General features: G+C 48.4%; 1 protein-coding gene and 2 non-coding genes across 4 annotated transcripts; 1 reads left to right on the forward strand and 2 right to left on the reverse strand.

Moving 5' to 3' along the window:
* Positions 1-10,929: 10,929 nt before the first annotated feature.
* On the reverse strand, positions 10,930-14,481 carry Arl4d (ARF like GTPase 4D). Of its 2 annotated transcripts, XM_048445754.3 has the most exons (4): positions 14,396-14,481; positions 12,977-13,304; positions 11,468-12,217; positions 10,930-11,194 (listed from the first exon to the last, which is right to left on the reverse strand). In XM_048445754.3, exon 3 carries the CDS (start codon positions 12,102-12,104, stop codon positions 11,499-11,501), a length of 606 nt encoding a protein of 201 aa, XP_048301711.1. In that variant the 5' UTR covers positions 12,105-12,217; positions 12,977-13,304; positions 14,396-14,481; the 3' UTR covers positions 10,930-11,194; positions 11,468-11,498. The 2 variants fall into 2 exon arrangements, with proteins under 2 accessions (XP_048301711.1, XP_048301710.1); XM_048445753.3 differs by lacking the exon at positions 14,396-14,481 and having other exon boundaries at positions 10,930-12,217; positions 12,977-13,130.
* Positions 14,482-19,142: 4,661 nt separating this feature from the next.
* Positions 19,143-19,333, reverse strand: LOC148120777 (U2 spliceosomal RNA). Its single transcript, XR_015738945.1, has one exon. It is a non-coding gene; the product is annotated as a U2 spliceosomal RNA (small nuclear RNA).
* A 5,020-nt stretch (positions 19,334-24,353) lies between these two features.
* LOC148120778 (U2 spliceosomal RNA) lies at positions 24,354-24,544 on the forward strand. Its single transcript, XR_015738946.1, has one exon. It is a non-coding gene; the product is annotated as a U2 spliceosomal RNA (small nuclear RNA).
* Positions 24,545-25,200: the final 656 nt, after the last annotated feature.

Genomic DNA, 25,200 nt, shown 5'->3' on the forward strand with positions numbered 1-25,200 from the left:
CACTGGGTGGAGTTAAGAAGTGCTTGGAGAATAAAAACACCCTGAAAGAGGTTAAGAAGAAGCCAGGTGTGGCGTCAGGGAACAGGGGAAGAGGACCTCTTGAGAGTTCAAGGCCAGTCTGGTCTACTTAACAAGTTCTGGGATTTCCAGGGCTAAGGCCCTATCTAAAAATAAGAAGGAAGGAAGGAAGGAAGAGAGGGAGGGAGGGAGGGAGGAAGGAAGGAAGGAATGAAGGGAGGAAGGAAGGAAGGAAGAGAGGGAGGAAGGGAGGGAGGGAGGGAGGAAGGGAGGAAGGAAGGAAGGAAGGAAGGAAGGAAGGGAGGAAGGAAGGAAGGAAGGAAGGAAGGAAGGAAGGAAGGAAGGAAGAAAGGAAAAAAAGAAAAGAAAGCAAGCTTGGGAGATCACTAGCTAACTAGGTTTGAGTCATGGGTGGTGGAAGATCATAGTTTGAAGATATCTTAAAATCATTCAAGATATGCAAAACTTGCAGCCGTCCTGAGAGCTTTCCAGGAAGGGGAGCAGGCCGATCTTTCGGGTTTTTCTGTTCTCCCTGCCAAGGCCTCCGTCCGTCCGTGCTGTCTCTTCTGGTTGCCTAAGGTCTAGGCCTTTTCCCCAGGCGAGAGCTGGAAGGAAGAACACTATCTTTCACTCCGGTCTCCCTCCCCAAACATCTAGACTCATGTCCTCAACAGACACACAGCGCGACCCACAGGTGCGACCTCCACATTTCTGGAAGCCACATTCTTTTTTGTTTAAGGTACTGAGGATTGAACCTGAGGCTTTAAACTTGCTGGACAGCCAGCCACGCCCCCAGCTCTGGCGGCCACATTCTTTAAAGGTTAAAAGGAAAGCGCTGTGGGCTGGGGATTGTCCTTCAGTGGCACAAGGCAAGGCCACGGCTGAATTCCAGCACCGCGAATGAAAGAGAAGGATGGATGAGAGGGTTAGAGTGTGTAGACCTGCCTGTGAGCACAGCACCTGAGAGACGAGGCGGGAGGATTAGTCCGCTTCAGCTGCACGGTGAACTAGAAGCCAGTCTGGGCTACAGGAGACTTTGCTCAAAAAGAAGCCAAAATAAACAAGCATAGAAACAAACACAAACCAACAAAGACAGATAAGGCCAGGACTGGTATCTCAGGACTTTAATCCCAGCACTCTGGAGGCAGAGGCAGAAGGATCTCCACGAGTTTTACAGGCCAGCCTGGTCTACGAGAGCAGCAGTTCTCAACCTGTGGGTCACGATCCCTTTGGGGTCCAACAACCCTTTCACAAGGGTCAGCTAAGAACATCGGAAAACATATAGTCGGAAAACATATTTACATTGCGGTTCATAACAGTAGTAAAGTTACAGTTAAGTAGCAACAAAAAATAATTTTATGGTTGGGGATCACCATAACATGAAGAACTGCATTAATGGGTCGCAGCGTCAGGAAGGCTGAGAACCACTGGTAGAGTTCTAGGCCAGCTACACAGCTAATTATCTAAAAACAAACATAATAAAAAAAATTTTTTTAAAGAAAAATGATAAAACAGATTAAACTTTTTTTTTTTTAAAGAAGAATGAGTTCCAGGACAGCCAGGGCTACACAGAAAAACCCTGTCTCAAAAAAAAAAAAAAAAAAAAACCAAACAAAAGGATAATTAATTAAATTTGCTTGCTTATTTTAAAGATAAAGTTTCATGTAGTTCAGGCTGGCGGCAAAGGAACTCAATCTATCAAAATTCAGTCTAGGATGCCCTTGGACTCTTTTTTTTTTTTTTTTTTTAAGTGTATAGATGTTTTGCCTGCACATCTGCGTATCACAGACCTGGTTCCTCAAAAGACCAAGGAGGCCAAGCAGTGGTGGCATACACCTTTAATCCCAGCACTTGGTAGGCAGAGGCAGACAGATCTCTGTGAGTTCGAGACCAGCCTGGTCTACAAGAGCGAGTTCCAGAACAGGCTCCAAAGCTACAGAGAAACTCTGTCTCAAAAAAACAAAACAAAACAGAAAGACCAAGGAGGCCGGAAGAGCATGTCGGATCTTCCTGGAACTGAAGTTATAGATGGTTGTGAGCTGCTAGGTGGGTGCTGGAAACCAAACCCAGGTCCTCTGGAAGAGCAACCAGTGTTCCTAACCACTGAGCCACCTCTCCACCTTGATTCCCCCACCTCCGGGTGGGTTGGAATTACAAGTGTGCACCACCAACAGATGAAACTGACTTAAGTAACATTTTTAATCTTTAAATTATACTTCATTTAGTGTGTGTGTGTGTGTGTGTGTGTGTGTGTGTGTGTGTGTGTGTGTGTGTTGGGACGCCTGTGGCGGTCAGAAAACAAGCTGAGGGAGTCAGTTTTCTCCTCCCACTTTCAGGGGTTGAACCTCTGTCAGCCACCACCCCTGTGTGCAGACCTCTTATCGGGCAACAATGGGGAATGTCAAGAATCTCATAGAACTTGACTGTCCTCCGGTGACAGAGGGGAGAGCTGGGGGAGGGGAGTGGTGGACAGTCTCTGAGGCGTGTCCTGGGCTAGTATTAATTACAGGGGAGGGAAGAACGAAACTGTGTTTACTACTCTCCAGACCCAGGTCTTTCTTCCTGAGCGACTGGCAGGTCCAGGACTGTTCTAGGCCAGTGCTCAGAGCCCCTCCCTAATGGAGATGCTTTGTGCTCAGAACCCCTCCCTAATGGAGATGCTTTGTGCTCAGAGTCTCTCCTTAATTGGGATGCTTTGTGCTCAGAGTCTCTCTCTTTAATCAGGAAGCCTTGTGATCCGAGTCTCTCCTTAATCGGGATACTTCCTTCCAGCTCAGAGTTCTTGTCCTTGCCTCTCCTCCTCCTCCTGAAAGCCTCCCAGGATAAGCTCTCCAATCTTACTTGCTGGCTGTTTTCCTGGGGACTTATCAACATTTATAAACTAAAACCACTTCCTACCCCACCCTCCAGCCTTTGGGGACACCCAGTGTCCCAGAGATAGTAATGCTTGGGGACAAAGCAATGAAGGGACTAGGTGTCAGAGGGTAAACAAACTTAACCCCAAATAAGGTCATTTCACAGGGCGATCGATGAGGGGGGAGGGAGAGAGAGAGAGAGAGCTACTTCCACTTCTTATTGATAATTCTAAAATGAACCAGGAGCTGGACAGTGTGGGTTGGTGTTGAGAGTGTTTAGCAAGCATCCATGAGGCCTTGTAGCACAAGAACAATAGCAACAAAAGCCCCTGCTTAATAGCAAGTTTCAGGTGAGTCAGAGTTATACTGGGAGACACTGTCCCAAAGAGTAACTACACCTGCCTATAGGGGTGTAGGCTGAGCTTGGTGGTGCACACCTGTAGAGCCAGGACTTGAGAGACTGAGAGACTGGAGAAGGATCAGGAATGCAAGGCCCTGTTGGAACACCGTAACCAAAATCAGCTTTGGGGTTGGGGACAAAAGGGTTCATTTGGCTTACACCTTCACGTCATCGTTGTTCATCCTTGGAGGAAGTCAGGACAGTAACACAAGCAGGACAGGAGCCTGGAGGCAGGAGCTGCTGTGGATCAGGCTGGCCTCGAACTCACAGAGATCATAGAACTGCTGTCTCTGCCTCCGTAGTGCTGGGGTTAAAAGCGTGCACCACCCAGCTGAGTGTAGTTGTTTTTGTTTTGTTGGCTTGCTCAGTCTGCTTTTTACTTTTCCTTTTTTTTTTTTTTTTTTTTTTTTTTTTTTTTTTTTTTTGGTTTTTGGAGCCAGGATTATGCAGCAGGGTTTGGAGAGAGATGGGGGAATGGGGGAGAGGGATTGGGATGGGCTTCCACCCAAACATTTCAGACTCTTGGGGTATACGGATGCCAGGGGCTGGGGTGACATTTCCGCCAGAACATCTCTCTTTTTTTATTTTTTGAGACACGTCTCCTGGAACTCACTTCGTAGACCAGGCTGGCCACAAGCTCACTGAGATCCACCTGCCTCTGCCTCCTAAATGCTGGGATTAAAGACTCATGCCACTATGGCCAGGTTTCCAGCTTGCTTTTTTATAGAACCTAGGCCCACCAGCCTAGGGTGGCACCACCCACAATAGGCTGGGCCTTCCCACATCAATCACTAATTAAGAAACTGCTCCAGAGGCTTGTGGACAGCCCATTTTCTCAACCAAGTTCCCCTCTTCTCAGGTGAACGCATCTTGTGCAAAGCTGACAGACCGCTGACCAGCACCAGCATTGCACCTGTGGCCCTCATTTAGTAGATTTAGATGTAGGATGGGTAAACCTAGGAGCAGGAAATAACATGGTCGTGATCAATTGGTCCAAGGTCATGTTACCCTTCAGCCACCCTGTGGGTTGCTCTCTGGGATATAGGCTGGTCAGATTAGGGGCTCTGTTCTCCCCCCACCAGGCCCAGGGAACTCAGGAAGGCACAAAGTGGTTCTGCCCTAGAGTGGAACGCAGTGGGTGACTTTATAAAAAAAAAAAAAAGCCACAGTGCAGAACCAGAGGCAGTTGCGGTGGTGCGCAACACGCCGGTCACCCCAGCACTCAAAGGACCTTGAGTTTTCACCAGCCATGGGAGATTCCATCTTAAAATACAAGACAAAACAAACAAATAAAACCCTAAACATTAAGAAACACTGAAAATGGGGTCAGAGAGACGGCTTTGGGGTTAAGAGCCAGTATTGCTCTTCCAGAGGACAGGAGTTCAGGTCCCAGCACCCACACCAGGAGGCTCATGACAACCTCTAAGGGAACCCCAGAGACTCTGACACCCTCTTCTGGCCTTGGTGGACACCTTCACTCATGTGTATATAAATACTTACACAGAGAGGCACACACATAATTAAAAATAATAAAATATATCTTTTATTGTTTGTTCTAGAATTCTGGCTCAACAGTAGAATGCTGAGCCTGTGTTTAATCCCACACAAGCAGTATGAGGCAGACAAGACTCCCATTTTCCACACACTTTAAAAACAGTTGCAACCTCTCCTGTCGGCTAAGGACCTTTCCCCCAGATTAACCAGGAAGGGCACGCAGGATACTAAGGAGATTAACCTCCAGCCTTCCCACTTCACCCCACCCCACACCACTCGGTTGGGGGTTGTGGGGGGTAATGCCAGTATTAACAGAGAGATCTGAGTGAACCAGAGTGACCAGGCCATAAACAGCCCAGAGTGAGCTGGGAATCAGACTCATCAGAGTCCTTGACCTATGATCTTTGGTGGGAATCCCCACTATAATGGTCAAGCAGGGGTCGCAAGCGGGCAGGGAGGCAAGTTCCAGAACCTTCTCTGTCCTCTTTAGGACCAGAGATCATTCCTCCTTGCTCAACCCTGAGCAAGCATTTCTGGTCTCAGCCTCCCTCCCCTGAGCTCAGTCCCCTGCACCCCAGGATTTATTTCGGGGCTTGCTTCGCCTACTTTGCCTGACGTTTGCGACAAGCTGGGTGCCAGGGAGTCCTCACCATCTGCCAGCCTCCGCCACCAGCCAGGCAGCCGACAGTGGTGCTGAGCCTGAGCTCACTCTCCAACCAAGCGAATCCTCTACCCAGTTACTGATTTTATTTCTTCCCTCTCTAAAGCAAAGACACTTTGTACAACTCAGTATGGAGAGGCCTGGAGATCAGCGTTGGAGGGTGAGATTCGATAAACTTTAAACTTCTCTCTTCCTTAAACTTTGGCAAAGCCTAAAATACGTATTATCTTCAATGCATCTTTTTTAAAAAAAACTATGTAGACCAGGCTAGCCTTGTACTCCTGCCTCTGCTTCCCATCTGCTGGAATTAAAAGGCATGTACCACTATGCCTGGCCACATATACCCCTTTTTAAAAATCTGTTTTAGCTTTTTTGTTTGTTTTGCTTTTTGAGACAGGATCTCACTGTGCAGCCTTAGCTGGCCTGGAACTCACTACATAGACCAGGCTGGGCTCGAACTCATAGAGATGCACACATTAAGATTAAGGGCATATGCCACCATGCTTGACTCTACTAACAAAACAACAGCAAAACTTATTTTGTGTGCACGTGTGTGTCTGTAGGTGGGAGTGTGCAAGTGTGGAAGTCAGAAAACAAGTTTCAGGTGTCAAAGTCTGAGGACAAGTTTCAGGGGTCAGTTCTCTCCTTCCATCATGTGGGGTCAAACCCAGGTTGTTAGACTTGGCAGCAGGGGACTTGACCTGCTGAGCCATCTTACCCGCCCTCGGAACTAACCTTCCACACAAGAAGTTTTCCACAAGTGTACAAAAAATACGCAAAGAGGCTCATGGTTCATTCACACACTGAACTCAACAATAAATTCGTTAATAAAATGATGATAGATTCACATAACGACATTGCGCGTAGTCATCAAAAAGAATGAGAAAAAATCATAGTTGCCAGCAATGAATCATATCCAAGATGTGAGAAAAGCAAAACTGAACAGAACACCTTACATAACCCTGTGTGTGGTTGGAGATACAGCTTTTTATCCGCTCACAAAGAAAAACACATGGAAGATTATGTTCAAAACTTGTTCAGAACAGTTACCTCAAAAGTTTAATTAGGTTGTTTCTTGGCTTTCCTTTTTTCCTTCTCTCTCTCTCTCTCTCTCTCTCTCTCTGTTTTTTGAGGCAGGGTTTCTCTGTAGAACAGGCTGGCCTTGAACTCACAAAGAGCCGCCTGCCTCTGGTTCCCGAGTTCTGGGATTAAAGACATGTGCCACCACCGCCCAGCTTTCCTTTTTCTCTTTTTGGTTTTTCCAGACAGGTTTTTTTTTTTTTTAAGATTTATTTATTTATTATGTATACAACATTCCTTCCATGTATGCTTGCATGCCAGAAGAGGGCACCAGATCTCATTATAGATGGCTGTGAGCCACCATGTGGTTGCTGGGAATTGAACTCAGGACCTCTGGAAGAGCAGTCAGTGCCCTTAACCTCTGAGCCATCTCTCCAGCCCTCCAGACAGGTTTTATCTGTATAGTCCTAGCTGTCCTGGAACTCGCTCTATAAATCACGCTGGCCTCAAACTCAGAGATCTGCCTGCCTCTGCCTCTCAAGTCCTACAATTAAAGGAATGTGCCACCATGGCCAGCATTTTCTAATCATGAGGATGGTCAGTAAAAAATTTTACATATATTTAAATTTTTTTCTTCCTTTATTCCTGTGTGTATGTTTGTACTGCATGGGTCCTTAGTGCTAGGGTGCTGGAGTTAAGGACACATGTGAGCTACCATGTGTCTGCCCCAGAATGGTTTTTGTTTGTTGAGACAAAGTTTCATTACACAGCCCTGGATGGCCTGAAACTCTCTATGTAGAACAGCTGGGCCACGATCTCACAAAGGTCTTCCTGCCTCTGTCTTCCAAGATCTGGGATCAGAAGTATGCACCAGCACACCCTACTAGCAAGCACAGTTTTGAACAGTTTTTAGAAGAATCATAACTAAGCGGCAGAATGTGTGCTTAGCCTTAGGAGATTCCCAATCTCAAACCCAGCACTAAAAGAAGTATTTCTTTGTTTTGAGATGGGTTCACACTCTCTTGCGTAGCTTGGTGTGGAACTCTATACAATCTTCCTGCCTCAACTTCCCGAGCTCTGTGATCACAGGCTTGAACTACCCACACCTGGCTTTTTTTTTTTTTTAAGAAAAAAATACTTTTTCCTTCTGGCTCAACCAGGGGAGGAGGTCCCATGATTCGATCCAGATTCCCTGTCAATAATGTGGACTGTTCCTTCCGAGGAACTGTAGGGTGGGGTGTGGGGGTGTGGGGATTGAGGCTTCGACACCTCCTCCCTTCTAGTGTCCACTGGCACCCATTCAAAAGAGGCCCCTGGTGGAAACTAGGTCATGCTTTAAAAGGTGTCACTAGCCCTGGCTGGCCTCAAACTTACAGTGATCTGCCTGACTCTGACTCCCAAGTGCCAGTATAAGGCCTGTGCTACCAAGTCCAGTCTTCCTCAGTCTTACACACACACACACACACACAGAGCGATACAATGTTGTCATCTACAAATTCCAAAGCTGGAGAACCATGCAACTGAATTTCCAAAAGTTGCACAAACAGCTAATTCAGTTTATGATTCTGTGTTGGGCTGGGTTGGACCCACTGGGAGCTATCTGCCTTAAGAAAGACTGATGAACTAGGCAGAAGTGGCAGCAAAAGCAACTAATCCCAGCACTCAGGAGGCAGAGGCAGGCGGATCTCTGTGGGTTCGAGGCCAGCCTGGTCTACATACAGAGCTCCAGGACAGCCAGGGCTATGCAGAGAAACCCTACCTCCAAAAACAAACAAACAAACAAAACAAAACAAAACAAAAATTAAAATAAACCAACCCAAGAAGAAGAAAAGAAAAAGAAAGACTCAGGGTGCCTAGTGTGAGGGGAGGGTATGGGCTTCCTGGTTTCAGGTTTGAAGCCAGAGCTCTGTTAGGCTAGGAGATAAGACCTTTCACTCCCCAGGAAGGGGCTGAGAGAAGCAGCCTTAATCTAATCAAGGAAAAGCTACCCCAGAGAGATGGAGGGAGGAGTAGAAGTCGAAAGCTCAGTTTGTTTGCCTGGGAGCAAGGATCTGAATGTAGATGTGTGCATTTTCTCTGTCCTCCTTCTCTCTTTCCCTTGAGTGTCTGTGCAGTACCGAGGACTGAAGAGAGCAGTGGAATGGAGCCCACCACCCTCGCTGCTCCCAGAAGGAGCGGCTCCAAAAGGTGCAGAGAAACGGCCCTCCTTACTGGGTGGTGGGGGCGCATGTCTTTAATCCCAGCACTTGGGAAGCACAGGCAGATGTATCTCTGTGAGTTCAAGACCAGCCTGGTCCAGCAAGAGTTCTAGGATAGGCTCTAAAGCTACATAGAGAAACCCTGTCTTGAAAAACCAAAAAGAAAAAGAAAGAAAGATCCTCCCTTTGGATTGTACATTCAGACTTGTGCAAGAAAAGAGGGTGGCCAGTGGGAGGAAGGGTGAGTCAGAAGGGAACCCGGACTCTCGGCCTACAGGTCTCCTCCACCTTCCCTGTACAGTTCCAACCGCCACTCCTGCTCCAGGGGCCCTCTCCCCAGAGAGAGAATATTATACTTAGGGGAACAAAGGAGATACAACCTGCCTCCAGTCCTTACCCACTCCACTGACCCAGTGTTCAAATTTCAGGAGCCCCAAGGGAATCCTGTCTCCCTGTCTACAAGACATGAAAAGGCAGCTTGCAGCTCTCTGGTCCCATTGATGGGTCACAGAAGGATTATTACAAAGCTCCCAAAGTGCTCCACACCCCAGCTACGCAGTGTGGCTTTTTACTAGGAATTCCCCAGGGCTCCCTTCGAGCCACACTGTCAAAGCAACTGACTTTTTCATCTCTCATCGGCCACCCTTCCCCTCCTTCCTCTGCCTCTGCCAGTCCAAAGGGTCTGGGACAGCTGCAGGCCTCCTGTGGACACAATCCCTGACCTGCCCCGTGGAGAGAAGTGAGAAGGTTCTAGTTCTAAGTACCTAAGAAGGAATGGTGTTTAGCAGAGTCCAAGTCAATAGCTGGTTGGCACCCCAAGAGCCCCTCGGAGAGATAGAGCAGGGAACACATCTGTACATCTTTCCTCAAGTCTAAAGACCTTAACCCGAGAGGTGACTAGATGTGAAAGACCAAGAAAAACCAAAACAACAAAACCAAAACTGTGTCACTGACGATTTTAAGACAAAAGCAGAATCTACGTGGGGAAGAAAGATCTCCCAGGACAAGGGTTCCTCTGGCCATGCCCTTCCCGGTCGGGGACTGTCCCTAAACTGCAGGACTCTGTCCAAGGGACTGAAAGCCATCAATCAGGTGTGTCAGAGAGGTCAGGTAGCACACGTTCCTGGCAGAACCAGCCCAGCGGCTCTGTCAGGCAGTCCGGAGCACTGACACACACTTGGGCACCCTTCCGGATCAGTGCACACTCACCCCACCCCCACTCGAGCTTCAGGGAGCTGGAGGACAAATCTAGACCGCCTAATCTCTGCAGCAAGCTTCAGCTTTTGGAAGAGCCTCCCCCAGAGAAAGCTGCTGAGAGTCTCCCACCCCCACCCTGTTATCAGATCCCCGGGCAGGACAGCCAGTCCTATCTCCGCAGCCCGTGCTTGCACCAAGGCTGTGGGTGGGACTGGGGGGGGGGCTGGAAAAGACTGTCCTTGCCTTCCTCAGGACTCCCACCCAGCAAGATTAGGAGAATCTCATTGTTCTGCTCAGACACAGCTGGTCTGCCTGCAGGGGGCAGGGCCCCTGGAAACCTAAGCAGGAACTCCCAACCTGGCAATGCGTTATCCTAGTGTGCATTGTGTGCGCGGCAGGGTCTCCCATCAGCCAGACTAGCCTTGGATACCTGACCCTCCTGCCTCTACTCCCCAAATGCTGTCGGGGGCTGCAGGCGTGCACAGCACCCCTCAGCCTGTTCTAGTCACTTCTGTAGATGGTGTTTTTCCTCATCTAGTCTCACAGGTTGAGAGTGGGGTAGATGATGACTGTTGTCCCCGCTGGCGAGAAGAGTCGTTCCCACAGCTGAAGACTCAGGCTTAGTCACCAGGCCAATGCAGGTCTCCCCAGCACCAGCTGCTGCCAGAGAGCTTCAGTCAGCAGGATTGAGCTCTTGGAGGTGGCTTAAGGCCAGGAATTACTTTCCATTCTTACCACATCCTCCTCCGACCGGGGACAGACTAGCATGAGGGCTAGGGCAGAGAGATGGGCAGAATGACTCGAGGGCTAGGGTACTGCGAGGCCTAAGGGCAGCTAGATCGCCGCAGGTAGAGCAGCTGGTCTCAGAGGCAAGGGTCAGAGACGGCGAGAAGTCAAAAAACTAGATCAGGCAACCACAGCTTTAAGGGTTTGCAATTACCTCCACACTTTGTACCGGCCATCCCATAAACACACAATCTGTCAGTGTTTGTTCTGTTAACTCAGGAGCATTCCCCCTCCCCCCCACGCCCCATGCCAATCCCAAACTCTCCACAGGGCTAGATAAAGCCAGACGAAACTACCAGATCAAAACAGGAGCCAGAATCATCCAACTTTAATAACTTACAGACAAATGCTTACAAAAAAAAGTAATACAGAGGACACACAAGGCTTATAAAAAAGGATTTGGGGACTCTACAAACGTGGGGAGGACTCGTGGCACTTTGACAGACACAAAGATTGTGCCCAGAAGAGCAGCTGAGGAGCCCCCGGCCCCAATTGTGGGGAGAGGGAACACGTTCTCCATTCATCCCGAATGCATTCTCTGGGCAACTGTCTGCACACCCTCCCCCTGCAAAAATAAAAATACACATCCAAATAAAACGCTAGGGAAGGACTCGGAGAACCAGGGTCGAGGTAGAGTCAGCATTTACATTTCCGTTTCCGGTCTTCCAGCCCCAACCCTCTAGAGGTGAAGGGCAGAGAAGACATTTCATCTCCCCTCCCCCATGTGGCACCGAAACAGGACCCCCCCACGCTCCTTCAGTCCTTTGAGGTGGCCAGGTCCGGCACCAATGCTGGCTGAGAGGTCACAGGCCCTGCCTGCCTATCATTATGTACTGACCCCTAGTAGGTGGGGTACGGGCAGCCTCGGGTCACCGTCTCTTCTTGCTTGCCCGAGGTGCCTTCTTCCTCTTCAGGATCATCTCGTACAGGCGCTCGAGTCCCGGCTGCAGGCCCAGCCCGTCCACAGCGCTGCAGCCCTGCACATGGGTGAGCGTGGCGGCTGCCAGCTCCCGGACCGCCAACCTCTTCTCCACCTCAGCCGCACTCAGTGCCCCCGGTTGATCCTGCTTGTTGGCCAGCACCAGCACCGGCACCCCCTGATTGTCGGAGGCTTTGCTGATTCGGTGGAGCTCCACCTTGGCCTCCTCTAACCTTTCAGTCTCTGCCGAGTCCACCACAAACACCAGTCCATCTGTCCGGCGGGTGTAGGAGCGCCATAGTGGTCGCAGCTTCTCCTGACCCCCAACATCCCACACTTGGAAAGTTATTCCACGGGACCCCCCCAAGGGCACTCGGATCTTCTCAGTGTTGAAGCCCTTGGTGGGGACACTCTGGACAAACTCCTTGAACTTGAGGCGGTAGAGAAGGGAAGTTTTCCCTGCCGAGTCCAGCCCAATGACCACAACATGCAGGGCCTGGAAGTGGGGCAAAAAGGATGAGGCTGTGGGTGCCATGTCAGTCAAGTGGTTCCCCATGGTGAGCTAGGGTGCAGGGTGGACCTGAGGAGAAGGCCTGGAGCTTCAGCCGAGGCCGGGAGGAGGAGGAAAGGAGGCAGCCTTGAAATGGCAGGTAGCGCAAACTGGGTTATCTAAACAAGGAAAAGTCAAGAGAGGAAAGAAAAAGAAAGGGTTAGAATAAACACGACTTTGCCACTTTTGGACCCTTTCCTAAATCAACATCCCACTATTCTAAAAATCCTTTTTATTAAAACGGACTTTTGCGTGTCTCTTTTTTCACACTAAAAATTATTTTGTGCATGTGTAAGCCACACACAGTTTGAGTGTGGGATTCAGGCCAACTTGCTCGTGTATGTGGGTCTCAGGGACCTAATAGGGTTCTCAGGCTTCAGGGCAGGCGCTTTTAACCACTAAACCATCTCACGTGCCTGCCTCCTTACCCTTAAAAAGAAAAAAGCGGCTACAGGTGTAACACGGACGTTCTCATGCCCCAGGGGCTCTAGAAAAGGCTCCCAGGCCGGAGATAACCTCAGGTACTAGGATCCTCGAGGGTGCGGAATCCTGCGGGATAGATCCCATGGAAGGTCGTTTTGCTGCAACCTTCTTCCAGCTTGAGGAGTGGAAGCAGACGCTATGACCTCCATTCCCCAGAGAATCCTCGCAGGAAAGAGGTGGCCGGGTAGTGTGCCCGAAGTGGGAGTCCCGATCCGGGTCCGGCTCCCACACGCCCTCCGCAAACCCACACCGCTGACACGCCCTCGGGGGCCGTGACCGTCATCCCCCACGGTCCTGAGATTGCCCTGCCTGCCTTCCTCCCGTTGAGGCCACTGTTTTCCCCAGACCTCACAAGCCGGCGGCTCTGCACCGCCCGGGCACCCCCCGCCCCTTACCTTCGGTTAGCCGCACTCCCCGCCGACTCCAACCACCCGACACCAGCACGCCGCGTTTCAGCCACAGCGGACTTTGCAGCACTGCTGGTCAGGTTGAGCATTAAAAACCCTCTGGTGACGCTAAATGACGCGGACCAATCAGCGTCCCGCAGGCGGAGCATGAAAGGGAGGCAGCGGACTCTGCAGCCCCATCCTGGGGAAGGACGCTCGCTCTATCCGGAACCTCCTTATTTAATCTTTTTCTACCTTATTCCAGTATTTGGAATAGAGGCTGGAATTCATCAGGGCTGACAGGTGGGAAGGATCGAAGGAACAGGCGTCGCCGCGTCTGACGACAACAGGGAAAGAAAAGTCTTTTAACACTGACACCACCTGATCCCTTTCCCGCAGACGGAGCTTTTGGCCCCACCAGCCATCTCCCGCTACCTAACGCTCCAAGAGATGCTGACATCTTTCCTCATTCAGCCGTCTCTAGCATTCTTCGTCCTGTGTTCCACACAGTGTTTACCTAGAACCCGCATACAGACGATTCATGATTCACAGTACTAAACCCGTTACTGAGGCTGCGTCTCGTGCATCCCCTTGGCTCTGCAAGGAAACCTTGAACTCCTGAGTCTCCTACCTCCACCTCCCAAGGGCTGGGATAGCAGACACACACCTGAGCACTGGGATTAATAGGCGTGGGCCACCACTGCCCGGCAATATAGGGTCTTTCTATACATCCCAGAATTTACTAATGTAGATCAGGATGGCCTCAAACTCAAACGTCCACCTGCCTCTGCCTTGGAATGCTGAGCATAAAGTCACTGGCTGTTATACTCAACTACTCTGTTTTGTTTTTCTGAGATGGCATCTCACGATGTCGTCTAGGCTGGTCACAGGTGTGTCTCAGTTTCTTGAGTGCTGGGACCACTGGCCCCCTTGCCTCTACTGATTCTCACAATAGCATGTTAGAAACTGTTGTGTGTCTCTTACAGGTACAGAGCACTCCAGAGGGTTAAAAAAGGTCTTGTCTACAATCACATGTATGCAGTATGTGGCTGAGCCAGGTCTGTCTGAATCCAGTGCCAGGACACACACCACTTGGCTGCCATCTTCTCCTGGGCCAGCCATAGGGCTAGGCAGCCTTAGTGGGAATTCGTCAGAGCTCCAAGGGCCTACCTTGTTAAAGTAGACTTTAAAAGTCTGGGTATAGGGGGCTGGAGCGATGGCTCAGTGGTTAAGAGCATTGCCTGCTCTTCCAAAGGTCCTGAATTCAGTTCCCAGCAACTACATGGTGACTCACAACCATCTGTAATAGGGTCTGGTGCCCTCTTTTGGCCTGCAGGCATACACACAAAAAGAATGTTGTATACATAATAAATAAAATAAATAAATAAATAAGTAAATATTTTTTTTAAAAAAAAAGTCTAGTCTCACCTAGCTCTCCACACAGAGGTATGGGATTCTCTTAGTTAGGAACTCGTGTAGACCAGGCTGTGTGTTCCAGGACAGCCAGCATTACACCGTGAGGCTCAGCCTAAAAAATACAATAAAATAGACTTTAAAAGACAGAATTCCACACCAGTGGTGGCACACATCTTTAATCCCAGCACTTGGGAGGCAGAGGCCAGTTTATCTCTGAGTTCAAGCCAGTCTGGGCTACAAAGCTAGTTGCAGGACAGCCAAGGCTACACAGAGAAACCTTGCTTCAAAAAAACCAAAAAGAAAAAAAAAAAGACGAAATTCAACTGGGAATCACCACTACAATGTGTCATTCCAGGCACTCTGGAGGCTGAGGCAGGAGGAGGGTGGTAAATTCAGAACCTCACTGAGCCATATAGTGAGTTCAAGCCCAGCATGGGCAACCTTTACATAAACCCATTTCAAAAATACAGATGGCCCAGGCACGCTGGGGCAGTGGTAGAGCATTTGCCTAGCATGCACAGATGCGGGATTCTAGCCCCAGGACTTCGGTGAGTTGGGAACGCGATAAAATAAAACTCTGGTTGACTTCATACTGAGCCTCTGCATGAGTTCTAAGTTAGAGTTCGAGGGTTACAGAGGTCTCAAAGGTCTTACTGGCTCTGTAATGAGTGACAGGTAGTGACAGTTCAGGAAAACCCATATATTGAGAGTGTTTACAGATCATCAAACATGGACCCGTAGGATTTCAGAGGTAAAGGTAAAGAATGTGTCAGCTAGAAGCTCCTCGGAAGCCTTCTAGAGATGCAGGACTTGGGTGGGAGCATCATCCTTAGCAGCTGCAAGTTCTGGTTGCCCTGAAAGGGAGGGGATGTCACAAAGGGCAATATGACCAAAAGGACAACAGGATTACCCTTATTAAACGCTGCAGCGGAAAGAGGATTAGAAAGGGAGGAGGGGAAGTTATTGCCAGACGGCCAGAGTCCAGCCCTTTCCTGCCTGGCCACCTCCAGCCAAGTGCTGATAAGAAAGCTTCCACGTGTTCACGGACAGCATGCCTTGCCACCTCTTTGTCCCCTCCCTACCGCTAAACCAGCCACCTGGCTTGTCTGGCAGTTCAGGAAGCCTCCAAATCCCTAGGGATCTTCAGAAATTAGTCCATGACCAAGACCTTAGAAAATAACTTTCTTACCTCCCCCAAATGGGGGTGACAGGACAGATTACATCGGTAGCTGAGACCCAGAGGCAGAGATGAGCATGGCGGAGCCAGGAGAGGAGGACCATGGGATACGCCAAGGACCTAGGGGACACTACCCTACACGGTGGCACTGTAGGTCTAAGAGCTTAACACAATTATCTTTTCGAAAATTCATAACTGAATCAAGCACAGTGGTACAGCCCCGAGATCCCGGTAGTGGGAGGCAAGAAGTTCCGAGCAAGCCTAGGCCACCTGATGACTTCCAGGACAGCCAGTGCTGGAGAGCCAAGATTCTTTCAAAACACAGAAAGGAGTTGGGTGTGGTGGTTCACACCTCTAATCTCTGCAGCTGAGAGACGGAAGCAGGAGGATCAGGTGGTGTAAGGCCGTTCATTCTCTGTGATGGTGCAAGGTTGAGATCAACCTGGGCTACAGAAGACCCTGTCTCAAAAACAAACACACACACACACAAAAAAAAAAACACCCATAACATAACGAGAGGGAGGGAAGAAGGGAGGGGAAAAAAAACCACAAAAACTCTGAAGCATAAAAGGGCTACATGGCTTTTCCAAGGTCAACAACCTCCCCAGGAATCGTGCAAACAATTCTAGCTTTGAAAAAAGGCTCTAATAACTGTGAAACTGAAGATACACAAGCTGTCAGGTGCCCAGCATCTTAACAGCCCCCCACAATGGGATTCACACCCGAGATGGAAACTGTCCCCTCTCTGATAAAGAAAATAACACTGACATCCTCACTCCACCCTCTACCTTTCATGTTTGCCGGGAAGGCGTGGATGGACAAATGGGACAGAAGAGGTGAGGCCTGGGAGGGATGCAGGAAGGAGGTTTTTCCATTTGTGATGGGTTGTTTTTTTGCTGGAGGGTGACGGTATTGCTCAGTGAGACCTTTTAAAGAAGGGGCTTTTGAAACAGTATTTAAGCGATCGGAGTTAGAGAAGTGTCCCAGGCTGTGGGACCAAGGAGCTGAGAACCATCACTTCCTTTTTCGGCTTCCCACCTAGACCAGAGTCCAGCTGTTTGGCCAGCACTTTGAACCCTGGAGGGTGGAAGCCTGCTCTTCTTATCTGCAATTACACTTAGCACACGCTGTGTGTGGCATCCACTAAGCCAGAAATTCTGCAAGGTGTAATGATTAAACACACCACGGAGAGTCCCTGAACACAGAGGCACCCCTCTACCTTCAGAGTTAGAGATTATCAGTCTGGGGTCCTTGAGCCTGCAGGGTTTCTGTTAGTCATGGCTGACTCAGACTGGAGCTGAAACTCTACATTTCAAAGATTAGAGGTTCAAAATCATCTTCAGCTACAAACTAGGTTTGAGGACAGCCTGGGCTACAAGAGATCCTTCCTAAAATATTGGGGAGGGGCCAGCACCACGGCTTGGCCAGTAAAGGCTCTGGCCCCACAGACCTGACGGAAATCTTGGACCCACATGAAGACGGAAGGAGAAAACATCCACAAAGTTATCTTCTGGCCTCCGCAGGCACACTGTTGAACATATACTCACACATCAACACACACACACACACACACACACACACACACACACACAAACTATAAACTATAAACTATAAACTAAAGTAAGTAGTCCTGGACAGCTCGCTCAGCAATTAAGAGCACCTGATGCTCCTACAAAGGACCATATTCAGTACCCAGCACCCACATGGTGGCTCAAAGCCATCTGTAACTCCAGTTTCAGAGAATCTGATGCCATGTTCTGATCACCAGGCACACACGAGGTGCATAGACATACATTCATGGTGCATAGACGTACATTCAGATGAAACATTCAGATGCATAAAATAAGCAGTATGTATGTATGTATGTATTTTGTTTTTTTGAGACAGGGTTTCTCTATAGCTTTGGAGCCTGTCCTGGAACTCGCTCTGTAGACCAAGCTGGCCTTGAACTCACAGAGTTCCACCTGCCTCTGCCTCCCAAACCCCTATCAACGTTTTTAAAAAAGTGAATATAGCCAAGCGGTGGTAGCACACTTGGAGGCAGAGGCAGGTGGAGCTACAAAGTGAGTTCCAGGACAGCCAGAGCTAAACAGTGAAACTCTTTCTCAAAAAAACAAACAAAAAAAAGGTGTAAGTCCAGTCCCTACCTCAGCTGAGTGGTGTCTTTTGAGACAGGGTCTCACTCTGCAGCCCAGCTGACCTAGAACTTGAGGTCTTCCCGTCTCTGCCCCGAGTATGTGACTACAAGACAGCATCGTAGCTACATACGTGTTTGAATGAACAGAGGAAGAAAGGGGTCTGCAGGAGCTGCAGGGAGTAGTGAGGCCTAGGAGCAGTTATCAACTAGGGACTCACAGAGATCCATCCCATCATACCTCTGCCTCCTCCGAAGACCCACTTTTCAAATCCCAGTTCTTTATATTTTATAAATAAAATGGAGAAAAAGCTGTGTGTGGATGCCCATGACCAACATTTGAGAAGCCCAAACAAGATTGTCTTGATTTTGAGACCTGCCTCACCCCGCACTATGGTGGGATACACACAGTAAGACCCTGTTTCAGAGAGACAAAGAGAAAGACCCTGTTTCAGAGAGACAAAGAGAAAGACCCTGTTTCAGAGAGACAAAGAGAAAGACAGAAAGGGAAAGAGGAAGAAATCACGCAAACACATACAACTTGTCTCTCATAATGGGTGCTGGAGCCAGGTGTTGAAAGGGCTGTTTTCCCCAAAGAGGAGCCTTCATGCCTAAACTAATTTTAGCACCTAGGGCTGAAAATTAGCAGATGCTGCCTCCTGGTGGACAAATTTGTCACTGCTTAACTTTCCTAAGAAGTGAAGATAATTTGGGTTCCTTTGATTCCTAAATTAATTTTGACCGTAAATTTTGTACATGTTTCGGAATGGCGCTAAAAAGTGTACTCATTTTTCTTTTTTTTTTTTTGTGAGAAAAATGTTTAACATAACCGAGCACAGTGACGCCTGCCTTTAATCCCTAGCAATTGAGAGGCAGAAGCAGAAAATACAGTTAGAGGAAACCCTGTCTTGAAAAAAACAAAAAGAAAAAAAATTAAACTAGCATTATGAGAGCACAAATTCCAATTTCTGTCTTGTGGAGGGTTAGCTGACCTCGAACTCACAGAGATCCACTTCCATCTGCTGGGAACGACCACCACACCCGGCTTCTTTTCTGTGCTATTTCAAGTACTTAGTTCTAGTGGTAAAAGCTTTCATTGTAGTGGGTTTGGAAAACCAAATAATGAGGACTCTATCAAAAAATAAACTTAAAGCAAAGAGACCGACGTGCTTTAAGGTCCCTAACAAAAACGGCCAAAAGAAACTTTAGCATAAACTTCGTTTAACCCATAACGATTAACTGAATAATAATAGTTGCAACATTAGGCTAATTCCTAATTAGGAGGAAACCTAACATAAAAATACAGTTAAGAACAATTACAACATAAGTAAACAATTACAAGGACAAACAGTCATAATTTGAGCCGAACAAGTTTAAGGAATATAAGGCGCAAACTAGCCAAAAACTATGAACTACTCAGTCTTACTTTAAACCGTTTGATGTCCCCGAGGGGGTGCACCGTTCCTGGAGGTACTGCAATACCAGGTCGATGCGTGGAGTGGACGGAGCAAGCTCCTATTCCAACTCCTAGTTCCAAAAATCCATTTAATATATTGTCCTCGGATAGAGGACGTATCAGATATTAAACTGATAAGAACAGATACTACACTTGATCTTAGCCAAAAGGCCGAGAAGCGATAACTCGACGCCCACACGCGCCCGCTACACTCACCTGCGCGCACACATTCACATCGCGGTCGCCCACGCTCACGCCGCCGCGGACACGCGCTCGACACCGACTCTACCTGCACTATCCTGACCACCGCCTCGTCTCCGGGGAAACCCTGTGAGATCAGCGTGGGTCGAGGAGTTTTTGATGCTCTTTTTGCTCCCAGAGTTCCTGAGAGCCGCGGCCACAGCCTTATTTGCATGCCCCGCCCAGCACACATCAGTCACTGGAATTGCTCATAGCCGGAAGCAAGTAGGACGTCTCCTTCAGCCAATCCGCTGCGTCAGATCCACAGACCCAAAGCTCTGCCAGGCTCTTCACAAAGCTTCAGTTACAGGATTGAGGGCCACAGGAGGTCTTTACTCTCTCCCACTTCCTTCCCTTTTTTCTCTTTCTCTACCTTTATATCAGGAGTCTTTTCTATAAAAAGATGCAATCATCAATCAGTTGAGGAGGGTGCCAGTGGTCACAATACAGTCCCCCAGTTACGCAAGTTGCTCAGACCAGGCCAAGGTGGGCACGGACCCTTGGGGAAAGAAAGAGACCCTTTGAATTCCATCCTTTCTATTTATTTGTTGTTGCGTGTTTCTTTCTTTGGCTGTTAGATGTTGTTGTTTTCAAACGTGTCTCACTACAGCCCAGGCTAGACTGAAACTACTGCAACCTTCCCTTCTCCGCCTCCCAGTGCTATTATTGCAGATGAGAGTCACTACACGGAGCTTCGAGCTCCTGGGCCCAGAGTTAAATCCTAGGAGGAGCCTGAAAGTGCAGAGCTGCAGCTGACATACTCTAGGGATGGCACCAAGAATCAGCAGGGTGGGCTGCAGGGAGAAAGGACCTAAAAGGCCGAGATGAGGCTGAAGAGATGGCTCAGAGTTAAGTTAAAAGTGGCACTGTCTGCTCTTCCAGAGGTCCTGAGTTCAATCCCTGGCAACCACGTGGTGGCCTGCAACCACCTATAACTGAGATCTGGTGCCCTCTTCTGGTGTGCAGGCAGAACACTATACATTAGATCAATAAGGGCTAGCCTCCTGGAAGAGGCTGTGGAAGAAGGCAAGAAGTTAAAAAAAAAAAAAGGGGGGGCTGGGGGCTGGTGGGCCGAACAAGACCTCAATAGAACAAACACCCAGACTAGCCTAAGGAAAAGCAGGTGTAGGGGGGAAGGTGCTTGATGGCTTCTTCCTCAGACTGATCTCAAAGAAACTCCAAAGTGCTGAGGTACCTATGAAACATACTGTCGGGGCTGGAGAGATGGCTCAGAGGTTAAGAGCACTGACTGCTCTTCCAGAGGTCCTGAGTTCAATTCCCAGCAACCACGTGGTGGCTCACAGCCATCTATAATAAGATCTGGTGCCCTCTTCTGGCATGCAAGCATACATGGGAGGAATGTTGTATACATAATAAATAAATAAATCTAAAAAAAGAAAGAAAAAGAAACATACTGTCAAAGCAGGCTGGTTGCCAGTCTCCCTCAACATTACTAGTACCTGCTAGAGAATCTTGGATCCTCTCAGGACCTCTCACCAGCCCCCTCCATCCTCTACCCTAACCCTCCCCCCAGTTTCTCTTCCTGTGTAGCTCAGCCATTTTGGCTACCGTGCCCTCTGGGTTCTCTTGGTCCTCCTCCTCTTGGCTCTGTTACTAGATCTCTCCTGGTTCTCCTGGCTCCCTCTGGTTTCTTTCCCTCTCCTATTCTCCTCTCTTAGCCCGGTCTATTCTGCTGGCCATGTTCAGCCCACCCTTCTGGCTGTGCTCACCCTCACAGCTACAACAAAACCTCCTCAACCACACCTAGGAGCGGTCATGTCTTTGTTGTTGTTCGATGGCCAGGCTTGGGTGCTAACGGTGATCGTGTACAGGACAGGAATGGCTAGATTCGGGGGGCATTTGGAAAGAAGCACTGTTGGCATTTGCAGCACGGGCTCTTAACCACCAAGTCAACTCTCCAAACTCCAGATTTCATTTAAAATCACCTTTTATTCACTTAACCAGCAGCCTCCCCATCTGCTATTAGATGCTATGAACTACACTTGGTTCTGGGAATCAGAAAATGCAGGTATTGGCGCCTTGGATACTTAGGTACCCTTGCACCGCTGACGTGGGAAGATGGGTAAACAGACTCATCAATAACTCATCACATGTTGACTTTATTTGTATTGTTCAAGTTTATGAATCAACACTTTCTAGTGGTGAAGGAGACTTCTAAAAAGGAATTAGTAACGTAAGGTAAAGGGCTCTGTAACAGGCCTGAGGGTCGTAAACAAGGCAACCTCCTCCCTTGCTAAAGCATCAGATCACATTCCTGAAGTTAGCCCCCAAGGTCCATCTCCTTATTTGGCCACTGACTCATTCCTGAGACTGAATTCCAAAGTCCAGCAATCAAAATTCATTATTTGGCTATGCTGGTTAATGTGTGTAGTCAGGACTTAGCAACTCTTTTCCCCTTAAAAACCAACTCCTGAAAACAAACAAACAAACAAAAGGCCTTGCTTCCTGCTGCTGTCGTCTGTGTTTGCAGCCTCCAGACCCCCCCAACAGTGCCGCTTCCCCTCTGGGGTATAACATCTCATTATATGTTATATATATATAACATATATCTCATGTTATATATATATATATATATGTATATATATATAATATGAGATATATATATATATCATGGGTCATTCCAAGACCCCCCCCCTTACATCCACAGTAACGTGTCAAGTATGCAAATTGTATTTGAAATGTCAAAGTTGTTAACTGGCTATGAGCCTCTAATTATTTAGTTCTTTTTAAATTCATAGAGCAAGCTGGGCGGTGGTGGCGCACGCCTTTAATCCCAGCACTCGGGAGACAGAGGCAGGCAGATCTCTGTGAGTTCGAGGCCTGACTGGTCTACAAGAGTCCAGGACAGGCTCCAAAGCTACAGAGAAACCCTGTCTCAAAAAACAAACAGAAAATCCTCCCCTCCATGGCTTCCTAATGAGCTCTACCTCCCTCTCGTTTGCTCTCTCTACAGCCGCCGCCTCCACTCCCTCCTCCACAGTCAAACTCTGGACAATTGTAGGATGCATTTTTCAGGGTCCAGCCCATACTCACAACACACGATAAGCCACATAGTTTTCTCAGGCTAGGAATGTCACCCTGACCATGCACGTAGCTCTTTCCCAGACAGAAATCGACACTGGAAATCAAGACTTAACGATAACAATTAATTAGCTTGACATAGAGCGGTAGAGAGAAGGTGTAGACTAAAGCTGCTTCAAGCTCTAACCCTGAACCAGTAAAACACCGGGGAAAATGACCTTGTGGATCCTCTAGGGACAATCAGCCAGGTGGACTTCAAACTTATTATACAGCCAAAAATTACCCTGGCATTTCTTTCTTTGTTCTTTTCTTATTCTTTCTTTCTTTTCTTCTTATTTTTGGTCTTTCGAGACAGGATTTCTCTGTGTAACAGCCGTAGCTGTAGACCAGGCTGGCCTCGAACTCACAGAGATCTGCCTGCCTCTGCCTCCCCAGTGTACCAGCACCGCCCAGCTTGACCTTGGCATTTCTTTTTTCTTTTTTTAATATTTATTTATTATGTATACAATATAGAGAGGGCACCAGACCTCATTACAGATGGTTGTGAGCCACCATATGGTTGCTGGAAATTGAACTCAGGACCTTTAGAAGAGTAGGCAGTGCTCTTAACCTCTGAGCCATCTCTCCAGCCCTGACCTTGGCATTTCTGACTCCTCCCATTTATACTCCCCAGAGTACTTCAATTTCAGGTATGCGACACGAGGCTGGATTTTGTGATGCTGGGGATCAAATGCACGTCTTTGCGCATGCCGGGCAACCAACTATTCTACCGACTGAGCTACCCACATGCACATACACACACTCACACACACAGGTTTTTTTTCCTTCAAGTATCTGACTGCCTCAGTCGGTCAAGAACTAGGATTACATATACAATACACTGATGCTTTCCTCCTCATTCACTAAAGTATCTGGATTTCTGAAGTAGGGATTAGGAATAGACTCCAAGCATAGACGCTGGGCCTAAAGGTATTCCTGCCCAAAAGCGTTCCTTTAGCTGTGTATGGCCATTCGCTGCACAGCCTGAAACACTGTCTCCAATTATGGAGCAGCCTGTGGCGTTGTATACAGGTCTGCACCATAAAACTCAATTCAAAGTGGGTTTTTGGTTCGCTATTTTAAAAAGACCTATGCCTGGTATGGTAGCCCATACCTTTAGGAAGGCAAGGCCAGGTGGATCTCTGTAAGTTTGAGGTCAGCTTGGTTGACAAAGCAAGCTCTGAGATAGCCAGGGATGCAGAGACAGGTAACGGGGGGCTGTTGGGCCAGGCTGAGGCAAGAAGATCACCGAAAATTTCAGGTCTGGGTTTCCACGTGAAAACAAGACAAACAAGGGAAGGAACGAAGAGCGGCGGGGGGCGAATAAAAAAGAAAAAAATAACAGACAGCGACGTTTACAGCAAAAAGTTTTAAAATTCCAAGGGTCCATGTCCAAGGCTCCGCCCACCGCTTGAGCGAATCAGCACGTGCCTTCCCCCGGGAGGCCCCCTCCCCTCCCCTCAGCTGCGGAGTTCATCTCGGGGCCAAACGAGACGTCCAATAGACTAGATATGGGGCGTGGGGGTGTGGTGCGGAGGGACCCCTTGTGGGTACCGTCAACTCCGAAATATTAAGAATCGGGGGCAGAAGGGCGGGCTTTCGGGCAACGCTGTGCTGCCCAGCTGAGATGGCATGCGCGCTGGGCGGAGCATGCAAATGAGGACGTGGCCGCGGCTCCCAGGAACTCTGGGAGCGAAAAGGGCCTCGATAACTCCTCGGCCCACACTGATCTCACAGGGTTTCCCCGGAGACGAGGCGGTGGTCAGGATAGTGCAGGTAGAGTCGGTGTCGGGCGCGTATCCGGGGCGGCGTGAGCGTGGGCGACCGCGATGTGAATGTGTGCGCGCAGGTGAGTGTAGCGGGCGCGTGTGGGTATCGAGTTATCGCTTCTCGGCCTTTTGGCTAAGATCAAGTGTAGTATCTGTTCTTATCAGTTTAATATCTGATACGTCCTCTATCCGAGGACAATATATTAAATGGATTTTTGGAACTAGGAGTTGGAATAGGAGCTTGCTCCGTCCACTCCACGCATCGACCTGGTATTGCAGTACCTCCAGGAACGGTGCACCCCCTCAGGGGAGTTTGCTCTGGTCCTAAAGAAAGACTGCTTTCTTCTTTTCTTTTTATTTTTTTGGTTTTACTTGCAGTTTTGCTGTGCCTTCTCATCTTGCCTTTCTCCTACGGTTTCATACTCTAAGAATACCACCCCATCACTTGGAAGGCAAAGCAAGCCTGGCCTCTCGGTCAAAAAAAAAAAAAAAAAAAAAGCACCACCCTTTCCTATGTCTCCTAAAGCTATACGTTCTGCTATATCCCATTTCTTGAGGTCCTTGTATATTTCTAGATGATTATCTTGTCAGAATAAACATGGTGATGTTCTTATTTTGCCTTTTCACTGAACTGACAATTTTATTTTTTTATTGATATTTATTGAGCTCTACATTTTCCTCTGCTCACCTCCCTGCTCTTCCCCCCCTTCAGCCCTCCCCCCAAGTCCCCGTGCTCCCAATTCACTCAGAAGATCTTGTCTTTTTCTTTCTACTTTCTATATAGATTAGATAGCCTCTCTTAGTGTCTGCATTGCTGTCTAAATTATCTGGGATTGTGGTTTGTAGGCTGATTTTCTTTGCTTTATGTTTAAAAACCACTTAGGAGTGAGTACATATGATGATTGTCTTTCTGTTTTGTGTCTAATGTTTTCTAGCTCCATCCATTTTCCTGCAAGATTC

Source organism: Myodes glareolus, chromosome 9 (genome assembly GCF_982192425.1).
Source record: "Myodes glareolus chromosome 9, mMyoGla1.1, whole genome shotgun sequence".
Classification (NCBI taxonomy): Eukaryota; Metazoa; Chordata; class Mammalia; order Rodentia; family Cricetidae; genus Myodes; species Myodes glareolus.